This window comes from Paralichthys olivaceus, chromosome 11, assembly GCF_024713975.1.
Source record: "Paralichthys olivaceus isolate ysfri-2021 chromosome 11, ASM2471397v2, whole genome shotgun sequence".
Classification (NCBI taxonomy): domain Eukaryota; kingdom Metazoa; phylum Chordata; class Actinopteri; order Pleuronectiformes; family Paralichthyidae; genus Paralichthys; species Paralichthys olivaceus.
The window spans coordinates 15504249-15521725 of NC_091103.1; the positions used below are offsets into that span (position 1 = coordinate 15504249).

Consider the following 17477-nt stretch of genomic DNA (forward strand, 5'->3'; position numbering starts at 1 on the left):
TTTTCTCAGCAGGGTGTCAGAGGCCTTTAAAGTCATCATGCAAACATAACATCTGTACTCTCAGGCTTTGCTAAACAGCCTAAACAGTGTATAGTGGTTTACGTATACCATCAGAGGATTAGATTAAACGGCTCATCCATAGCACGCCCAAATGAGAATTGTTTAACTTGTTAAATACTATTATGTATGCAAATTGCTCCTGATGAGTTTTACAACAAAGCCTCCTGAGCCTTTGAATACAGGATCACATTTTTAATTTGTGTAGGTGGAAATACTCCATGGTGAGTTGGATTCTGTATTCATTTTGAAGCAGTTCAAGTAAGGCAATCTGGAAAATAGGTTTAATTTCATTTTAAGGCAATTGTGAGAGTTGGTATTGCATTAAATATTAGCAAAAAGTGGGAGATCATCTTTAAAGTGTTGCATTCCACTGTAGTTCTGATTTGTATGAATTACAAGAAGTGCGGTTATTGAAAATGATAAAAGAGTAAAGCAAGGAATTGTGCCTCTACAAAGAAAACATCAAACTGCAGTTCACGTCTTTATTTTCTTCTTTCTCAAAATAAAATTAGTTTAGGCACCTGCAAACCAGATTACTGTCCAATAAAAGGTCTCTGATGTGTCATGGTGTGTGTAAATAGGTGCAGGCATGGTAAGATGTATGTTCATGCCCTGTCCACACGCATGTAGATTTGCTGTAAAACAAACTCTTTTCTCTAAATCTTGTCTACACGTTTTAAATCACCAAAACTGACACTTACAAATATCTTCCAAAGTGTACATTTTCAAAAACTCTGTTTCTGTTTATCATGGTAGCGTTTGGCAAACAGTGACTTTACAGCTTACCTCATTCCCACTGTTGGTTCGTGTAATGACAATATACAACAATATGGCAGCAATATATGCCAATTTAGCATCACTGCACCACATTGCAGTCATTCATTGTCTGTTATAAACAAAGATATCAGTGACAAATCATTAGCTACAATTGTTTTGGTTTTAAAGCTACTATTGCCAAAGGAGAATAAGCTCTCTGAGCATGCTCATAATGTTCTCTGGTATTTGACAGATCGTAGATGTAGACTTTCTCACCACCTACTGGACCGGCATGCCTGTTTGAGCCTCCTTAGTGTTTATTGTGTTATATACATTATATAGATATTTTCTAAATAGAAGGTCTTGTGGATGGAGTGGTTTTCATTTAGTTTTTTAATAACGCAGTAGTGTTGACAAGACCTTAGAACAGAAACGCTGTCAGACCAGAAATACAATGACACAATGATGAATCTGTTGATTCCACAGATGAGTGTCATTTCCTTCTGTTAAATTGTCACCTGAATGTTTACTGTGGATAACAAGCTCACAAATTTATTTTCCTTCTGATTTTTTTTAATATCGAAAGCCTCATAAATTCTAAATGTACACTTTCAATTGTAAATCATCGCACCCACCCAGAGACACACAGTCCTCTCTGGGATGCCTCTCTTCGCAATGTGATAGCTGCTTTTCAAACTCCTGTGGATAAATGACTTTGAGCACAGAAGGGTCAGCAGATTCTTCACTGGTATAAACCGTATGAGATTATAAATCAAGATTTTGCTGATCTAAATCTAAGGCAGCCCAAGCTAGCACCATACTTCTTCCTGATGGCTGTCTCAAAAATATTTAAAAATCCATTAAAATGGCGTCACAGGTATCACAGGAGAAAAATACACAACTAGAGAGAATGCCATGTTATTCTCTTAACGTAAAATACACGTGGCTGCGTTCCATGGCTTTTAGTGTTCTGTTGTGAAGTAGCCAGACAGCCATTATGGTTAGTGAGGTTACGAGTCTGTTTATACCCCCACCAAGGAGGTTTTGGTTTCATCTCTTTTTGTTTTTCTGTCTAATAATTAGCAGGATCAGGTAAAAACTACTACTATGAAATGTGGTGGAAGGACATGGATTAGGTCAGGAATGAAACCATTACATTTTGGTGTGAATTTGGATGAAGGGTGGAGCCAGCAATTTGTTTCACTATCCTAATTGCGAGTTAGGGCGTCCTTCAACATTTTGATTTCTCCGAGAATAATTCATGGATCTCGATGACGGGAATCAGACAGCATTGTGGACTGATATTATAAGTGGGTGCAGATCCAAATAAAAACTTGCATCTAGTGAATTTAAATGTGCTTTCATCAGGGGACTGTTGAGTTTTTGCGGAGGAATGTACGTAACTGAGTGTGATTCTAGTTACTGGATTGGTTTTACAGAGAGTCCTTTTAGTGAAGGTCAAACTCAACTACACACAACAAACATCGAGTAGTTCAATGTTGACATGAAAACATTCAAAAATGAAACACAAACCTAACAAGCTCACAGATAGAACAGAATATAGTCATGGTTTCATTAAACACTCAAGCATTCACTTAGCGTCCAAAGAAAAAGAAAACTCAGTCCAAGTTGTTCATTTACAGTTTTATGATTCATCTCCCACCCCTCCATCAGAATCAGTCTCTTGTGGTTTCAGGGAGCACCCTGTGAACATGTAAATCAATATGGCTCCTGAATCCATGCATTCCATTTCACTTTAATAAGGTGTCACTGTTGTAAATGAGCGCAGCACAAGCTGGAGAGTGCTTCCATCAGTCTGCACGCGATGACTGATAGTCAGATTTATTTTGCCTTGTCATAAAAGCTCTTTCCCACAATAGAGCCCCGCTGTATATGAAGTTAATAGTTTGGGAAAGTCCAATAGATCCTGGTTACTACAGTGTTGTCAACAACAGCGATCCAAAAGCCCCCTCATCTTATTATTAGACAAGTAATACCTTCATAAGGTTTGACAAGTTAAATCAAATATATCTCTTTATGTCATAACAGCAGCGTTTTCATATTCCTATTTTCATCCAAATGTGGGTGCAGCATTCTCTTCACGGGGGAAGAACACATGATTAATCAAGGTGATTCAAAGAGGAGAATCAATATGGTTTGGTCATTATAGTCGACTTCACCTGATTCTGACCCCATGTGTTGACTCACCCTGTAGAGTTTTACCACGGTGGCCGAGACATCTTACACAAGTGCATTGACTGCAAATTCCACAACACGACTAGAACTTCTTTGTTCTCTTTCTTGTTGGGTGCTCTAAGTCCCTGTATCCTAACACCTCAAACTGACAAGCATGACATTTTAAGTCTTGATTTGCTTGACTGCAGTAAGTAACTGCTCATTTGTGTTGTGGTTGTGTTTCTGTTGCGGCTTTTGTAGTTGCAATGTGGCTTTGGTTGTTGTGTTGTCACTTTTGCATTTGTGTGTGCCATGTATTTTACAGACTGTAATAGTATTATAAATAGAAATGCCTGATTTGGCTAAATCAATGGGAAAACCTTATAAATTGTAACTTAAGTTGTAACTGTGGTGTCTGAAATGCTATGTGTTGTCTTCGCTATAAAAGAAATTTATCTTTGGGTTTGAGGCCCACAGGTCCTGAGGAATTTGGAGAAATCCTGAATATATATGTTAGGGCATTAGGTCACAGTTTTAAGGGTTACCCTAAATTTGAGCTGGTGCGTTCTCTCCCTGTCACCAGACAGATGAGAAGAGCTGGATGAAAGCCAGATGTGTTTTCTTTAGATTCACGAAAGCAACCCTCCTATATAGACGAGGAGTTGAAGTTGCCCCCTTAGAAGAGATTCACATTGGCCCCGACTCTCGCTCCAGGCAGGAGAGATTCACATTGACCCCAGATCTCTCCCTAGGCAGATTGCATTGCTTGTATTGATGCTGAACTTTTTTGTAATAAACCTTTTATACAATCGAGACAGTGTCAGCGGAGATTCCTTCATCATCTTCACATCATCGCAACCCCAATATACGACATAACCTTACACAAAAAAGCTGAATTTTCAAAATGAAAATAGAGAGAGAAAATGTATTGTCAAAATGTTGTTGTATAATGATTTGTAAATATTTCAAATTCCAGGGGGCTCAATGACATATGTAATTGTGCTTCAAATACTTTTGTGCATTTCAGTTTTAATGTCTTATCTTTTTTTTAAAGATAAGACATTAAAAGTGTTTTCACAATTTTGCTTTAAGCTGCTTAGTAAAAGCCCCTGCTGTGTCATTCATGTTTTTGTTGTTCTTTAATCCATTCAATATGCTTTACCAAGAACTCGAGTCATGGTTAACATCCCTTTTCCAGTAGCTGCACTATTTCCCCTTTTTCACACCTCTGAGCCACAACCTGAGCTGTGGCCCCAGAAGAATCCAGCAGTGTCTTGTCTGCTCCATTCAGCAGTAGAGCCTTTACAATCGGCTCACAGCCATGCTGGGCAGCCAGGTGTAAAGGTGTCGCCTTTCCTGTGCTTACGGCATTGACATCTGCATGATGTGTGATCAAGTGGAGTACAATTGGGAAGCTAACACTGGTGCAGGCTACATGTAGCGGTGTCCATCCTTCACGGTCCTCTTTCACATTTGGGTCGGCTTTGGCCGCCAAGAGCTTTGTCACCACTTCCGACCGGCTCTGGTGACAGGCGAGGTGGAGTGGAGTCCATCCATTCTCACCTCTAACATTCACACAAGCACCCTGACTCTCCAGCTGCACTATGGTAGCTTCATGACCCCTAAGGGCAGCCAGGTGCAGTGGAGTCCAGCCTTGGAGGGTCCTGAAGTCTGGGCTGGCCCCATTTGACAACAGCTGCCTGCATATGCCTGTGTGACCCTTCAGAGCAGCCAGGTGAAGTGCAGTGTACCCCCGGCTGTCCATACTTTCAGTACTTGCCCCACTCTTCAGCAACAGTCTTACCAATCTATTATGGCCTTCCCCAGCAGACAGGTGAAGAGCAGTGCAATCAGTGGCGTCTGTAACATTGGGATCTGCTCCCTGAGAGAGGAGGAGCTTGGCAATATTCAGATGTCCGTAGGCGGAGGCCATGTGAAGCCCCGTCCTCCCTCGTGCTTCCTCCTGTTGTCCGACTGCTTTCTCTGACATCCGTGAAACCAGCAGGCGTGCCACTGCTTCATGGCCATTCTGGCAGGCCAGATGGAGGGGCATCCAACCGGTTTTTTCCCGGGCATCCGCCACAGCACCTTTGTCCAAAAGGAGACGTACAGCTCTGTCATCCCCGTTCTGAGCAGCAAAATGTAGAGCTGTCCACTGGTCCTCATCCCCCTCTGTGGCTGAAGCACCATGATCCAGCAGTAGAGAGATGATATCATGAAGCCTGTAGAAAAGACACTGGATCTTTAAAATTCTCTTTGACATTTTAAGAAATACACTTAGTTGCTTTCTTAAGGAAAGTTAAACGAGAAGTTTGATACCGTTCTCATGTCTGTTGATAAAATATTACTTCAATGTTGCCAGACTTCTTCTCTATATTTAATATACAAACTTGAAGATGGTAACAGTCTTCTCATCTAACTCTGCAAGAAAGTGTAATAAGCTTTTCCCAAGTCAACCTACATTTTAAAAGACAGATGTTTCACAGAAAATGATTGCATTTTTGAGTATAATGCTATAAAAATACTCAATTACTTTAATAAAAAATATTAGCAATTCCATTTATTTTGTGAATTACTTTAAATATTATGTAAAAAAAACAAAAAATACACATCCTATTGCTGAATGTATGATCTGTATCTGTATTCTGAAAAAGCTCTGTAGAATCACTTAAAGGTCCAGTGTGTAAGATTTAGGTGAAAGGATATATTGGCAGAAATTGGTTGTCTTTCATGTTTGGAAGGGGAGGGTGAGGTGAGGGGTATTCAGCTGAAACATGCAACTTCACCACTAGATGTCACTAACTTCTACACACTGAACCTTTAAGGGTTTTTTTTACTGTAATTTCATGGTTTTCAAGTGTTGAGCAACTTTTTCTGTCAGACGTTTTTTGCCATTTTTACTATTTATTGTTTTTACAGGGTTGACCTAATCCACTACCTTGCTAGCATAAATTACTTTATCCTGAATTTTTCAATACAGACCTGTACAGAACAGCAATAATAAGCGGCGTGTAACCTCTGGCAGTTGTACAGTTGACTTCAGCATCCAGACTCAGGACGTGCTCAACACTCCTTACATCTCCACTGGCTACCGTGTAGTGGAGGAGGCTCTTTTCCCCTGAAAACTGAGTGCACACATGCTCCTTCTTCACAGACTGTCTGAAACTACCAAAGTCCTTTTTGGACAAAAGAGAGAGAATGCCGTAAGTGCCATGTAGCTCATCTGTGAAATGAAAGCAAAAGAGAATTTTATGAGACAACAACTCATGATTACAATTTGTGACGAGAACTTTTCTTTGCAAGAAGTTTGCTTTATTATAGATCAGTCTCATTCAAGGTGGAGAGCCATGTGCTTGTGTACATAATGTTGGGTTTCTGGAGCCTGTGGTGCTCAGTCAATATCAGCTGTTGCAGTGAAATGTTGGTCCATTAGTCTTTGAACAAATGTACCTATACATTTATATTTCTACTTGGTATCCGAAATAAAAGGATCAATAAAACATACTGTGAATCATCTATTCAATAATCCAGCCTGCAGTTCTGTGAAAATGCATCTGAGGGTCACAAAAATGTATTTTTTTCTCTCCTTCACTGATGGTTGACTTTACTTTCAGTATTAATGGTAATATTACAAATATGAGAGCACTGTAAATTGCACTTTTTAAATGTCAGCCCTTCAACCTTTGCATTGAAAATGATTTCCTGCTCTAGTGATGTGTTTACCTGAGGGAATGTCAGGCATCTCAGGCAAAGTAATCTAAAATGGAAAAGAAAGAAAGAAAATACCTCACAAGTCATTAGCTGATACATCAATCATTATAAGTGGCTAATAAGCACACATATCAATCAATACTGTATATGAGCATCGGCCTTAAATGTTATGAATGACTCAACAATTTAACACTGGTTATAATAACTTATCTGCACATATTAATGCAAAGTACATTTTGTACTTTTCAGCCACACTAGCTGCTAAAAATCAATTTGCAGAGTCTTTCATGGTTGAGAATGAAGCCTACTGATGTGTATGAGCCCCTATTTTTTCACACCATTTTTTCTTTCACAACCCTGTTCACTTTTTATAAATTTCTTACCATTTATTGAAACACTACATTTAAAATGAAAAACCCAGCCTCAGATGAATAACTTATGGAACTTATGAAGTCATTCAAAATGTAAAAGTACTAGGTAGCCTTGTGGCACCAAACCTTATCCACTACTTCATCTTATACTACAATATTTAGTTGAATAGCAAATAGCACAAATAAAATAAACAGTGGGATTAAGAAGAACATCACTGTCACAACTCTTCAATTTTAGATGTTTCCTGCCCACAACTCAATGAAGAAAGCATTGATGTAAAAATAATACAATCTCCACTCTGCAGCCCAGTTGAAAATGGACAAAATCATCACTAGCATCACTAGTTTAGGTAAACCCCAGTTTGGCCCCTCTAGCTGCACATCATCTCCATCGCCTATTCCAAAACAACAAATCCCTATGGTACAGAGGGATTAGCTACTCCACTGACAAAAATTGTTCATCATCTGGCTTCAAACTGGGTTTATAGATGTTTGCTTGCAATGGATATAAGAAACAATGATATCTTCTGAAATGTTAATGACACAGAGTTATAACACAGCACATCAACTCTGCCTATCCTCACATGCTAGTTTGAGTGTAATCTCTTATACAAAGTAAATCTTTTCCCAAACTCTTGATTGCTCTGAGCTGCCCATATTGCCAAAGTTGGAGCAGAGACAGCAGATCTCACAGTATCAGTCAAGCAGAGTATCAAGTGGAACACACCTCATGTATCAGTGGAACGAGCCAAGAATAATCAGGCGTCTGTTCTTTATCTCCGTTTCGGTGACAGTGGACTGGTCCTGGAATCTTCAGGACTTCATTCAGAGCCTCCGTTTTCATCACAGTGTCTGAAAAAAGGAAAAAGAAACAGCTGTCAAGGATTGATCGGAATTTGCCTAATCAAACAAATGTATTCCCATACTTGCAGCTCTCAAACCCAGTGGGATCTTTTCATAATTCTGCCACTTCAGCGAATGAACAGTCATGCATGAATTACAAGTGAATCCTTCATAGGTACAATAATAATAGCGGTGAGTATCATAAACATTTAGTTAGATTTATTATTTTGACTTCCTCAAGCTTCACTCGGGCATTACAACATTCTCACTCTTGATTTTTCTTGTTTGAGAGCAGATGCCTGCATCACATATGAGGTCCAAAGCAGAAACATCTACCCAAATATGAGTACATGTACACCATGTTTTAAGCCTAAATGTTCACGGATTCGGAAAATGATAACAGCAGACATTTTGGCTAAAAACATGGTATAAATGACACTGTGTCATGAATTCCAATAGAAAACATCAGCACTGTTTTCTTTCTTTTTTTACTTCAGCACCTGAGAACAGTGGCCTTTTCCTGTGATCCTGGTCCCAACACTTCTGCATGATGCTGATCATGGGATCACACTCGCAGGGCTTCTCCTCTGGTATCATCTCCATACAGGGTCTCTTCCCATGTGATACCTGTAAGAGCACCTTGGTCACGCTGCACCCTGGGCCAAAAAATGGGAGATATGGGACACGAGGTACAACAGAGAAGAAGAAATGCAGAGAGAGCAGCCACAGCAGCTGAGCAGGTCTTCACTTGTTTCTACACAGCCTCAATACATTTTGCCAGAGGGGGGGGGGGGGGGCAGACCAGATTTTGTTGCACTCAGGTTAAACATTCTTTCTTCAACTTCACATCACAGGATGGCATTAGACATTCACCGAAGACACCACGTCAACCTGTTTGACATGTTAAATGATGAGTTTTGACAAGTTTTTTTTTTTTTTTTTTTTTCTCTTCTTATATACATCCTGTCATCATCACCTATGTGGGCTCCGTCTAACTATACATTGTAGATGATTGTGCACCTGACACCAGCTTCTTGTTTATTATTGTCTTCACTAACTTAGCTGAATAAAGTGCCTACAAATAAAGCAGTCTCTCCGTTGAATGGAGAAAAAATATTAAGTTTGATGCCACTGTAATATTATTCTGGTATTACAACCAGCAAAATTCACATTCACATTTTTATGTCGTTTGAGGCAAAGACTACAAGCGATCCTATCAGCTGCTTCAGCTTTTTCTTCTTCTTCTATTGTTTAATGATGTCTCACCCTACTGCATTGGTACAAAAGTCTGTACTACCGAAAGAAAAGTTTTCACACTATAAAGAACCAAAACATGGTTCAGTTTGATCCGGACCAAGACAGTCTGTTTTGGTTGGCCTAAATTTTGGTCCACTGGAGTGGACAGTGGTCCAAGGCACCTTTCACACCTGTTATTTTGGTTTGGACTAAACTGAATATTCCAAAGGTAGCTGTGAAAGCTCCCTTAGGTTTAAATAATCGGTGCTTGTGGAGGGATGTGGTTTCAATTCATTTCGTCATTCGTCTCTGAGTCTAAGTTTCTGGAACTCTACTGGAAGTGTTTGATGGCAGCAGAGAGAGCTGTCTTGTGGGTCCAAAATGTTTGGTTAGTGTTAAAGTGCGACCAGTAGAATATGATCATAGCTTTCATACTCAGTGATCTCTTGTGCAATATGGAGATGCTCTGTCATCCTGTTTTTCCACTCATTTTCAGGGTGTTCCTTTAATCTTTCACCCGTCTTTCAGCACATTATTTAAGTGAAGGCCTGGATACCAGTAGGTAGACATTTGTCACACATTTTGAGTTTGAGTTGAGATTAATTTTTTTGTCACTTTCTATGCTTATATACAACATTTGGGACATGACAACAGTTTAGTTGTATTGCGTTCATATTTTGATTCCCTGTCTGGAAAGTTGCCTTGACCTTTTATGCTATTTAAGTGAGGAACACTGTCGAAACACTCAATTACAATGTGACTCCTTGCGGAAGTTACACCTATAAATCTATTTGATGTGAAGATATGACACATTTCAAATGAATTCACGACCTACCTGCATACGGTTTCTGCTGTGTCAGTATCTCCCACATCACAATTCCAAAGCTGTTGGTCAAAGCAGAGAAAGCATCTCAGCTCTAATTCTCTCACTCTTTCATTTCCTTGATTCAGACAATTGAATGTAAATCCCCCTTTTATACAGAAGTCACTTTAAAATGATCAGATTTAAAAACAATTATACAGTTGAGTGCAAGGTTACACCTTGTGAAATGTGGATTGTCTCTTTTATGGTGCAATTCCCAAAATGGCAAGTCACCTGTAAACATCAAATTTAGTTCCTGGTGGATCAGGACACTGAGTGAACGTCTCCGGAGGAATGTAACTTATGTTCCCTCTTGCTGTCAGATGCTCCATGAACAACTTCTTGCTCATTCCCTCTTCCCAGTGGATCAAAGCAAAATCTGAAATCTTTGAAGATAAAAACAAGAACTCCACAGTTACACAAAGCTAAGAATCATCATGAGGTCACTGTGACCATTTACATTTTTCTGAGTTTCCCTGACCTTGACATGGAGATGATCGTCCAGTAGGATGTTTGATGTCTTGAGGTTAAGATGAAGTAGTGGAGGTTTCATGCTGTGGAGAAAATTCATTCCCATGGAAACCTCATGAATCATCTGGAACTTCTTTGGCCACATCAACGTGTGACTGGCTAGGAGATTGTTAAGTGATCCATTGCTCATGTACTCCATCACCACAGCCGTAGCTTCACTACACAGTCCATAGATGGACATGATGTATTTGAATTTCACTTTGACGAAGTTGGATGCCTCATCTGTTATTCTTCTGTGATGGAAAAAGTAATGGTCAGTGAAGGAGCTTTGAGAATTAAAAGGTTTTTTTTGTTCTACTTTGACCACAGGCAATATCCTTTTTTTAACATTGTAAAAGCAAAGAGCAAATGACCAAATCTTTGTTATGTTCCGATCTGTGCCAATATAATAACAAATATGTGTTTATATAGTTTAAATCCTACCTGTAAAAGTTCTTTGGACACATGGTTGTGTCAATGCTTTTCAGAGCACATTTTTCCCGCCAGAGTTTGAGCTTGACCTGGTACACCTGACCAAATCTGGATTCTGCCACTTTAATCCAGTTAGCCTCAAAGTCGCCCTTCTTGAAGTCCCTGAACTCCCCGGAGGATCCGTCGAAACAATCCATGAGTACAGAGGTCCTCTCAGACATAACCCTTCACAACACACTCAGTCTCTAATCCCACACATAAACCTGCTTTATCCTGCAGATCAGCATCGATCAGAAGGGGCCGCAGGAGGTTGAGCGTCACGCTGGGAAAAGGAGAGTAGCAGAGCATAGATACACATTAAAATCAGTGGCTGTGTGAAAGGCATGTGAAGTCATATACACAGTAGGTTACACTGTTGTGGGAGGATCTGACTGGCAGAACCTGTTTGCACTGAAATGTGGCAGAGCAGGTTTTTAGCTGCTAAGACTGCTGGCCTGGCTTTCACTCATCCAGCTGCATCATTTTTTATCTCTCCCTGAAAACTGAGCATTTCAGCACCAAGTGTGAATTCAGCACCAACACAGTTATGATAGCTGATATGATAGATATACCCATTGTAGATACTGTATAAACAGTAAATTAACTGCCTAATGAACCATCCACTTCTATCAAATCACACTTTAACAAGACACTTAACCCCCTGCAGCTCCAATGGAACGGCTCAGTAGTCTGCAGTTTGAGTTTGAGATTACGGCAGGTTTCTGTAACACCAGTGTGTGTGTGTGTGTGTGTGTGTGTTTATTTATATCTTTCTATAGTCGTTACAACTTCAAAAAGCTGTTGTTGTCATTGAGTGTTCTCACAACTTAAGAAAGACGTGCGTGTGTGTGTGTGTGTGTGCATAATGTAATGCGACTCCCATTGGGTACATGTTTAATGTCTTTTCTTTCTTGCCGATAGCTAAATATGAGGTGGGGTTCAAATTCCTGATTATGTTAAACCTTCCCGTGGTGTACAGAAAACACAGAGAGCTGCCAATCACTACATTCCCTTCAATAAGGTGGCTACAGAAATGTCTACGATAACACATCTATGAACAATACATGTAAAACTTGTATGCAGATACAGTGCAAATAACTCATTGGCTTTCACCATTTGTTTTTACTGTTCTGAGGAGGAACTTTCATGTGACACATGAAGCTGTCACAATACGCACATGATAATGTCTTGAGACTTTTTTGATACGTTTTCTATGTATTACATCTTTTGGGTTCTGTCATCACTTTCACAGCATCTTCAACCACACAGACAATTATTCTCAAGGCATTTATAGTTGGCTACAAATGCACACATTAAGTTGCATAATATTCTTTTATGACAGTAATGATAATAATAATGAAACAGACACGTTGCTATTTTTCAAATACACTTAGAGACTGGATTACCTTTACACCACCAAACTCTCATATGAAGCTTCAGGTAGCAGATAGTTGACCCAACTGTTCACCCTGAAGAGTAACCTGGCTCCAGTCTTTATTCAAAGCGACATTAGGCTAACTTTTTTTTTACCATACAGTATGAGGGTGATGTTGGTCCTCTCTTATAACAAGAAAGCAAATAAGTGTCACAGTGTTCCTTTAAAGTTTATTGTGAAGCAGTTTTATGCACTAATGTCAGGTAAAGCAGAAGTTCCAGAAAAGTTTAAATAATCTAACACATTTTAAAACCCAGCCAAGACATAGACAAGACTCATAAAGGACATGTTATACTTCATAATTAGTAAATTGCCTTAAATTGAGTTGCAAATTTACTTAAATACTTTTTTGGCAAAGCCCAAGCGTTCATAATGTGTAAACAAAGTATGAAGTCTGACAGTAGCTGAGCCTCATTTATCTCATATTAATCACTTTCAGTCTGTTTTTGTATTTTCCCTTCGCTGTTTAAGACACAAATTGCAGACAAGATAAAATAAGATTAAAGGATTTTGAACCGATTTTTGTGCAGAGAAGCTGCCCCTGTGTATGGGAAGTTTCTCAAAACTATATTTCCTCATTCTGTACTGAAATTGGCAGTGCAAGTATATAAACTGTAATAATAACAATAATAATAATAATTTGGGTTTGTATAGCGCCTTCCAGGGTACAAAATAAAAGAAACAAACACAAGATAATAATACTCTAAATAGATTATTAATTATTTAGGATGTAGTGTAAATTCAGCATTGCTGCAAGATGACTTTGAATGTCTTTCCTGATGCTGTGATGAGTGAACTGCACCCATTTCACTTCTGGGTGCATAAAGACATTTACTGTGGATTTCATCTCTGTGTATCATTAAAGCAGGGTGCTCTTTGACAGAAAAGATTTAAAGTGCCTGGCTTATGTGAGAGGATTACGGAAATAAGAATCTCATCGAGAAGATGGCCCAACAAAGATGTCCTCTACCACCTTCCCTTTTTATTCCCACCTGCTGTTCTGTTTTATAGGCCCGTCAGTTGAGTTTTACCACCAACTCCTTTACTGCTAAGTATAACTGGGGACATGAGGGATTGTTTTGTGAAGTTAAAGAAGGAAATAAACTGAGTTATGCACACGCACTTCCACACACACACGCCGTGCAGGGTCTGAAAGTCTGAGACCACGTTTGGACACTGCTCTATATAAATTGTTCCTGTGGGCTACTAGTAGCTTTGGAAGTCATATAAATATCTAGGCCATCTCCCTTGGGTTTCCTCATTCCATTCACATTGCACATTTAGGTGCAATAAACTTCCTGCTGAGAGCACGCTGCAAATCTTCACCACAAACTCACAACTGTGTGCAACCGTCACCGAGCAGCTGTCCATCTCCCATCGTCTCTGTCTTTCTGTAGCTTTTATGGATTGTAATTGTGGAAGGGATTTTTTTGTTTTTTCTTTTGTTTCACAACGTGCGTTTCATCTGAGAGCAGCTACAGGCATGGATTCTGCAGTCATTTCTTCCCTCCTAAGGTTTAAGTTGTATTTTCTAAGACACAGTAAGGTATATTCATTAACATAGCCACTTCAACAGGATTGCACTTCTTGCTCCCTTTTAATCTGCTGGCTCACCCTGCAGAGCTGAGTTAGGGAGAGCATGAGAGAGTGAAGTGTGGTATGATTTGCATTTAGACATGTCCCATGGCCTATATGTCTTTGGGACAGAATAAAAGCTATAAAAACATGATTGTGAAGTTTTAAGTGATTCCAGGTCAATTATTTTGCTGCCAGAACTTTTTTTGGCTGAAATATGTGAAGAGATGAGCAGAATAACCAGCCGTAAAAAATGTAAGAGCATTATCAATAAAACACACAGTCAGGTCTGTTTTTATTTTGAACAGCGTTTGTTACCATAAGAGCCACAGCCACATTAAAAACCTGTTATCATCATAAGTGTACACTGTCTCTGCACCATCTGTTTTTTTTTATAGGACAAGGCTCTGCAGATTAATTTAATTGATAAAGTGTCAACTCCTTGCAATAGAGTGATTTCCATACCCTTCATCTCTCCGTGTATGTGGGTTTGATAATATATGAACTTAACGTTCACTGACGGCCATAGTTTCATGCTTCACTAACACACACTATTACATGGGACAGACCTCATGGATTGATGTTCCAATGAAAACTGGGTCGTGATCAGATTCCTGATAGGCTACCTGAGGGGAGAAGTCTGTCTTCATTGATGGAACCAACATTTAGCCCATCTCTGCCAATTCCATTAGCAGGCTCCACCATGCTGGGTGTAGGACTGACTTGCCCCCTCATGTCCTCCAATAACTGTGGAGTTTAACTTCAGTGTCACTGATCCACATTCTGTGAGCATATAGGCAATGCTACATAAGACAGAGCAAGATTAACCGATGGGGGCATATTGTTGTGAATGAGGGTGTATTATCTGCTGTGGTAAAGGCTATCCTATGTAAGCTGTGTGTTTCAGATTAGAAAATTCATTGGTTCCTGTGTATCTCTCAAGAGCCAGGACTGTTTGTAATCATAATCTTATCCTTTACCACATGTATTTCTGAAGAATTATAAACATGCAAGGGACATGATAGAGAGTAAAAGCACAGGGAATTATGAGGCACAAGATGACTGGGTGTGAAAAGGAAAAATTCCAATTCGCCGAAATATTTGTCTTCTATGCATCGGTTCTAATCTGAGTATCATCTAAATATCTAAAACCTAATTTATTAAACGGCCGTATCTGTTTTGATTTGCCTCGATGCAAATTTGCCTGTTGAGCAGACGTTTGATTAAATGTACATTCATTCATCTCTGCAGTGATGAGCTAAAACATCTATGAATCCTTTGGATCACTGTTTTGACAACAGAAGTTAGTTTCAATGGCTAACCCAACCAGCGGTTAATTTAATTGAGCATTTTGTCACATCTTTGACTACATGAATACCGACACACTTCTTTTATCTGCTCTCGGGTCTGTTGTCTCTTCTACTGTAGCTGCTTCATGATGCACTAACTGACGCGTTTTTCTTTGAATAGTTTACTGCTAATGAATGTTGGATTCCTTTGTGACTCTTTTCTTGGATTTCTTGTTGTGTTTATGGCCTTGAGACAATTTCTTTTACTTGCAACTTTAGTTCATTATTTCCTGTTTTACTTTGAGGCTTTTTTCCTGGGCTGTGTCCGAAATCTCTCTCTAATCACTATAAAGTGCACTATTTAGTAGTGTTGTCCGAATCTTTAGTGACATGTTTTATACCTATTATACCTTTTATACCTTTTTAGTACACTCATTGTTTCCCATAATGCATCATGAAAAATAGTATACAACCGATATACTAACCGAGCAATATGTACTCTTACAATAATTATGTTAATAATTGTGCTCGGATTTTCTGAACTTAATAAGATATTTTCCAATCACAAGAGCAGTTCCAAAACATTAAGATTAAGATAATCTTTTATTAGTCCCACAATGGGAACATTTGCATACATTATTTTAACCTTAAACAATTAACTATCAATTTCCAAGTGGGTTACAAAGAATATTGATTTGTGGCCACTAAGTGAAAATAAAGGATTCAGAGCAGCTTTTCTATTTGGGGGATGGTGTTTATTTTCAGTGGCTGATAATAGACTGCTCTTGGTGAGTGTGAAATTTGGCTGCAACAGCTGTGTCACCTGTGAGACGAGGTGTAAATTGGATTGCTCCTTGTTGTCCAGTCTGGCCTATACTGGCTGATACGAGCAGCCGCCAGCGCTGCGTGGCTAATATGATTGACTTCTCCTCTGTCTGTTGACTAATGTAATTGTCTGCAGCTATTTTGGTGAGGACCTGATCAGTATAACTGGCTGTGGTTCCTCCTTGGTCACGATAGGAGCAAGTCACCACCTTGGTGCAGACAGCCACAGCAGGTTCATGGTGGAGCTGCTGAGGGTTGAGGTCAGAGTGCGCGCCGATGGAGTGCCAGCCACACCAGCAGCAGCATCACCGTGACAAGAGGGGTCTGCCACCACGGATATTTTCTATTCCCGAAAAGTAGGAGAAAGTGAGGAGAAAACTTTTTTTTATTCTTCATGTTGATTGCACACAAAACAATCATGACAAAGGCGTCAGCTTTGAATGTCCCCGTTTGATTTTCAAACCCGTCAGAGCTGCACCTGGTTCTTGTCATCGTCAGCCTGCAGTAGCTTTCTGCATACAGTCACTTAACAATATAGCTTCATCACACACTATAGATAAATGCCATTGTCATCTCTCATTTCCTGTGCAGGGGTGACTTTCATGCATGCTCCGTAATGACTCAGATTGATTGGTTTTTGTTTTTAGGCTCAGACAGTAATTGTCTATCTCCTCTGGAAAGGTAGAGTTCTTCACATCTTTCAAAATGGAACAAAGGATATGCGACTCCTGAGATTGGTGACGGTGGCCTCTAAGAGAGGAGCTGAGAACACTGAAAACACAAGGGGAATATGTAGCAGGTGAGTATGAAAAGTTATGTTGTAGCTAGCAGGTAATACATTTTTTTTGGAGGAGGAATTCTGTTCCTGTTTGTTATCAAAGGTGGTGTGAACAATGCAAAAAGATGATGGTTGAAATAATACAGGTGCACCTCTGATGTGTCAAAAGCCTGTTTTTGTGGTAATTCTTATTTGGACAAAAGGTCAGAAGAAGAAATGTCTATTTCAAAGGGTGGACTAGAAATAGGATTTTAGCTTGAAAGCAAACTTCCTTTTCATGTGAGTAGCCCAGTCTGAGTTGGAGCAGTTCAAACAAGGTAGTGGAGATGTAATGTATAGGTGTTATGTTAATAAAATATTTCAGGGGAATATGTACACTGACATCAAATGCCGAGACAGAAAAACAATTTCAAGGAGTGAGGAGGAGAAAAATAGATCAATAGATGTGCACAGACAAAAGTTGCAGGATAAGTGGAAAACCATGAAAGTATACACTGTAACTACTTTTGTTTGAGCAATGCATTTTAAACACCAGTAACTGCAAATACTGCCTTGCATGATGAATTTAGATTGACCATTA

The 17477-nt window shown here is 39.4% G+C and overlaps 1 protein-coding gene across 1 annotated transcript; it reads right to left on the reverse strand.

The window, feature by feature from the left end:
• Positions 1 to 2445: 2445 nt before the first annotated feature.
• ankk1 (ankyrin repeat and kinase domain containing 1) lies at positions 2446 to 11347 on the reverse strand. Its single transcript, XM_020088007.2, has 9 exons — positions 10969 to 11347; positions 10496 to 10778; positions 10249 to 10400; positions 9988 to 10037; positions 8417 to 8572; positions 7801 to 7925; positions 6715 to 6748; positions 5974 to 6214; positions 2446 to 5213 (listed from the first exon to the last, which is right to left on the reverse strand). The coding sequence occupies exons 1-9, from the start codon at positions 11175 to 11177 to the stop codon at positions 4172 to 4174; spliced, it is 2292 nt and encodes a 763-aa protein (XP_019943566.2). The 5' UTR covers positions 11178 to 11347; the 3' UTR covers positions 2446 to 4171.
• Between the last annotated feature and the right edge of the window lie 6130 nt (positions 11348 to 17477).

Coding starts and splice junctions, on each gene's coding strand:
- ankk1 (XM_020088007.2), bottom strand. CDS start 11,177: ATGTCTGAGAGGACCTCTGTACTCATGGATTGTTTCGACGGATCCTCC. Junction 10,779..10,968: donor TGTCCAAAGAACTTTTACAG/GTAGGATTTAAA, acceptor TTTCCATCACAG/AAGAATAACAGATGAGGCAT. Junction 8,573..9,987: donor ACAGCAGAAACCGTATGCAG/GTAGGTCGTGAA, acceptor TTTTTGGCCCAG/GGTGCAGCGTGACCAAGGTG.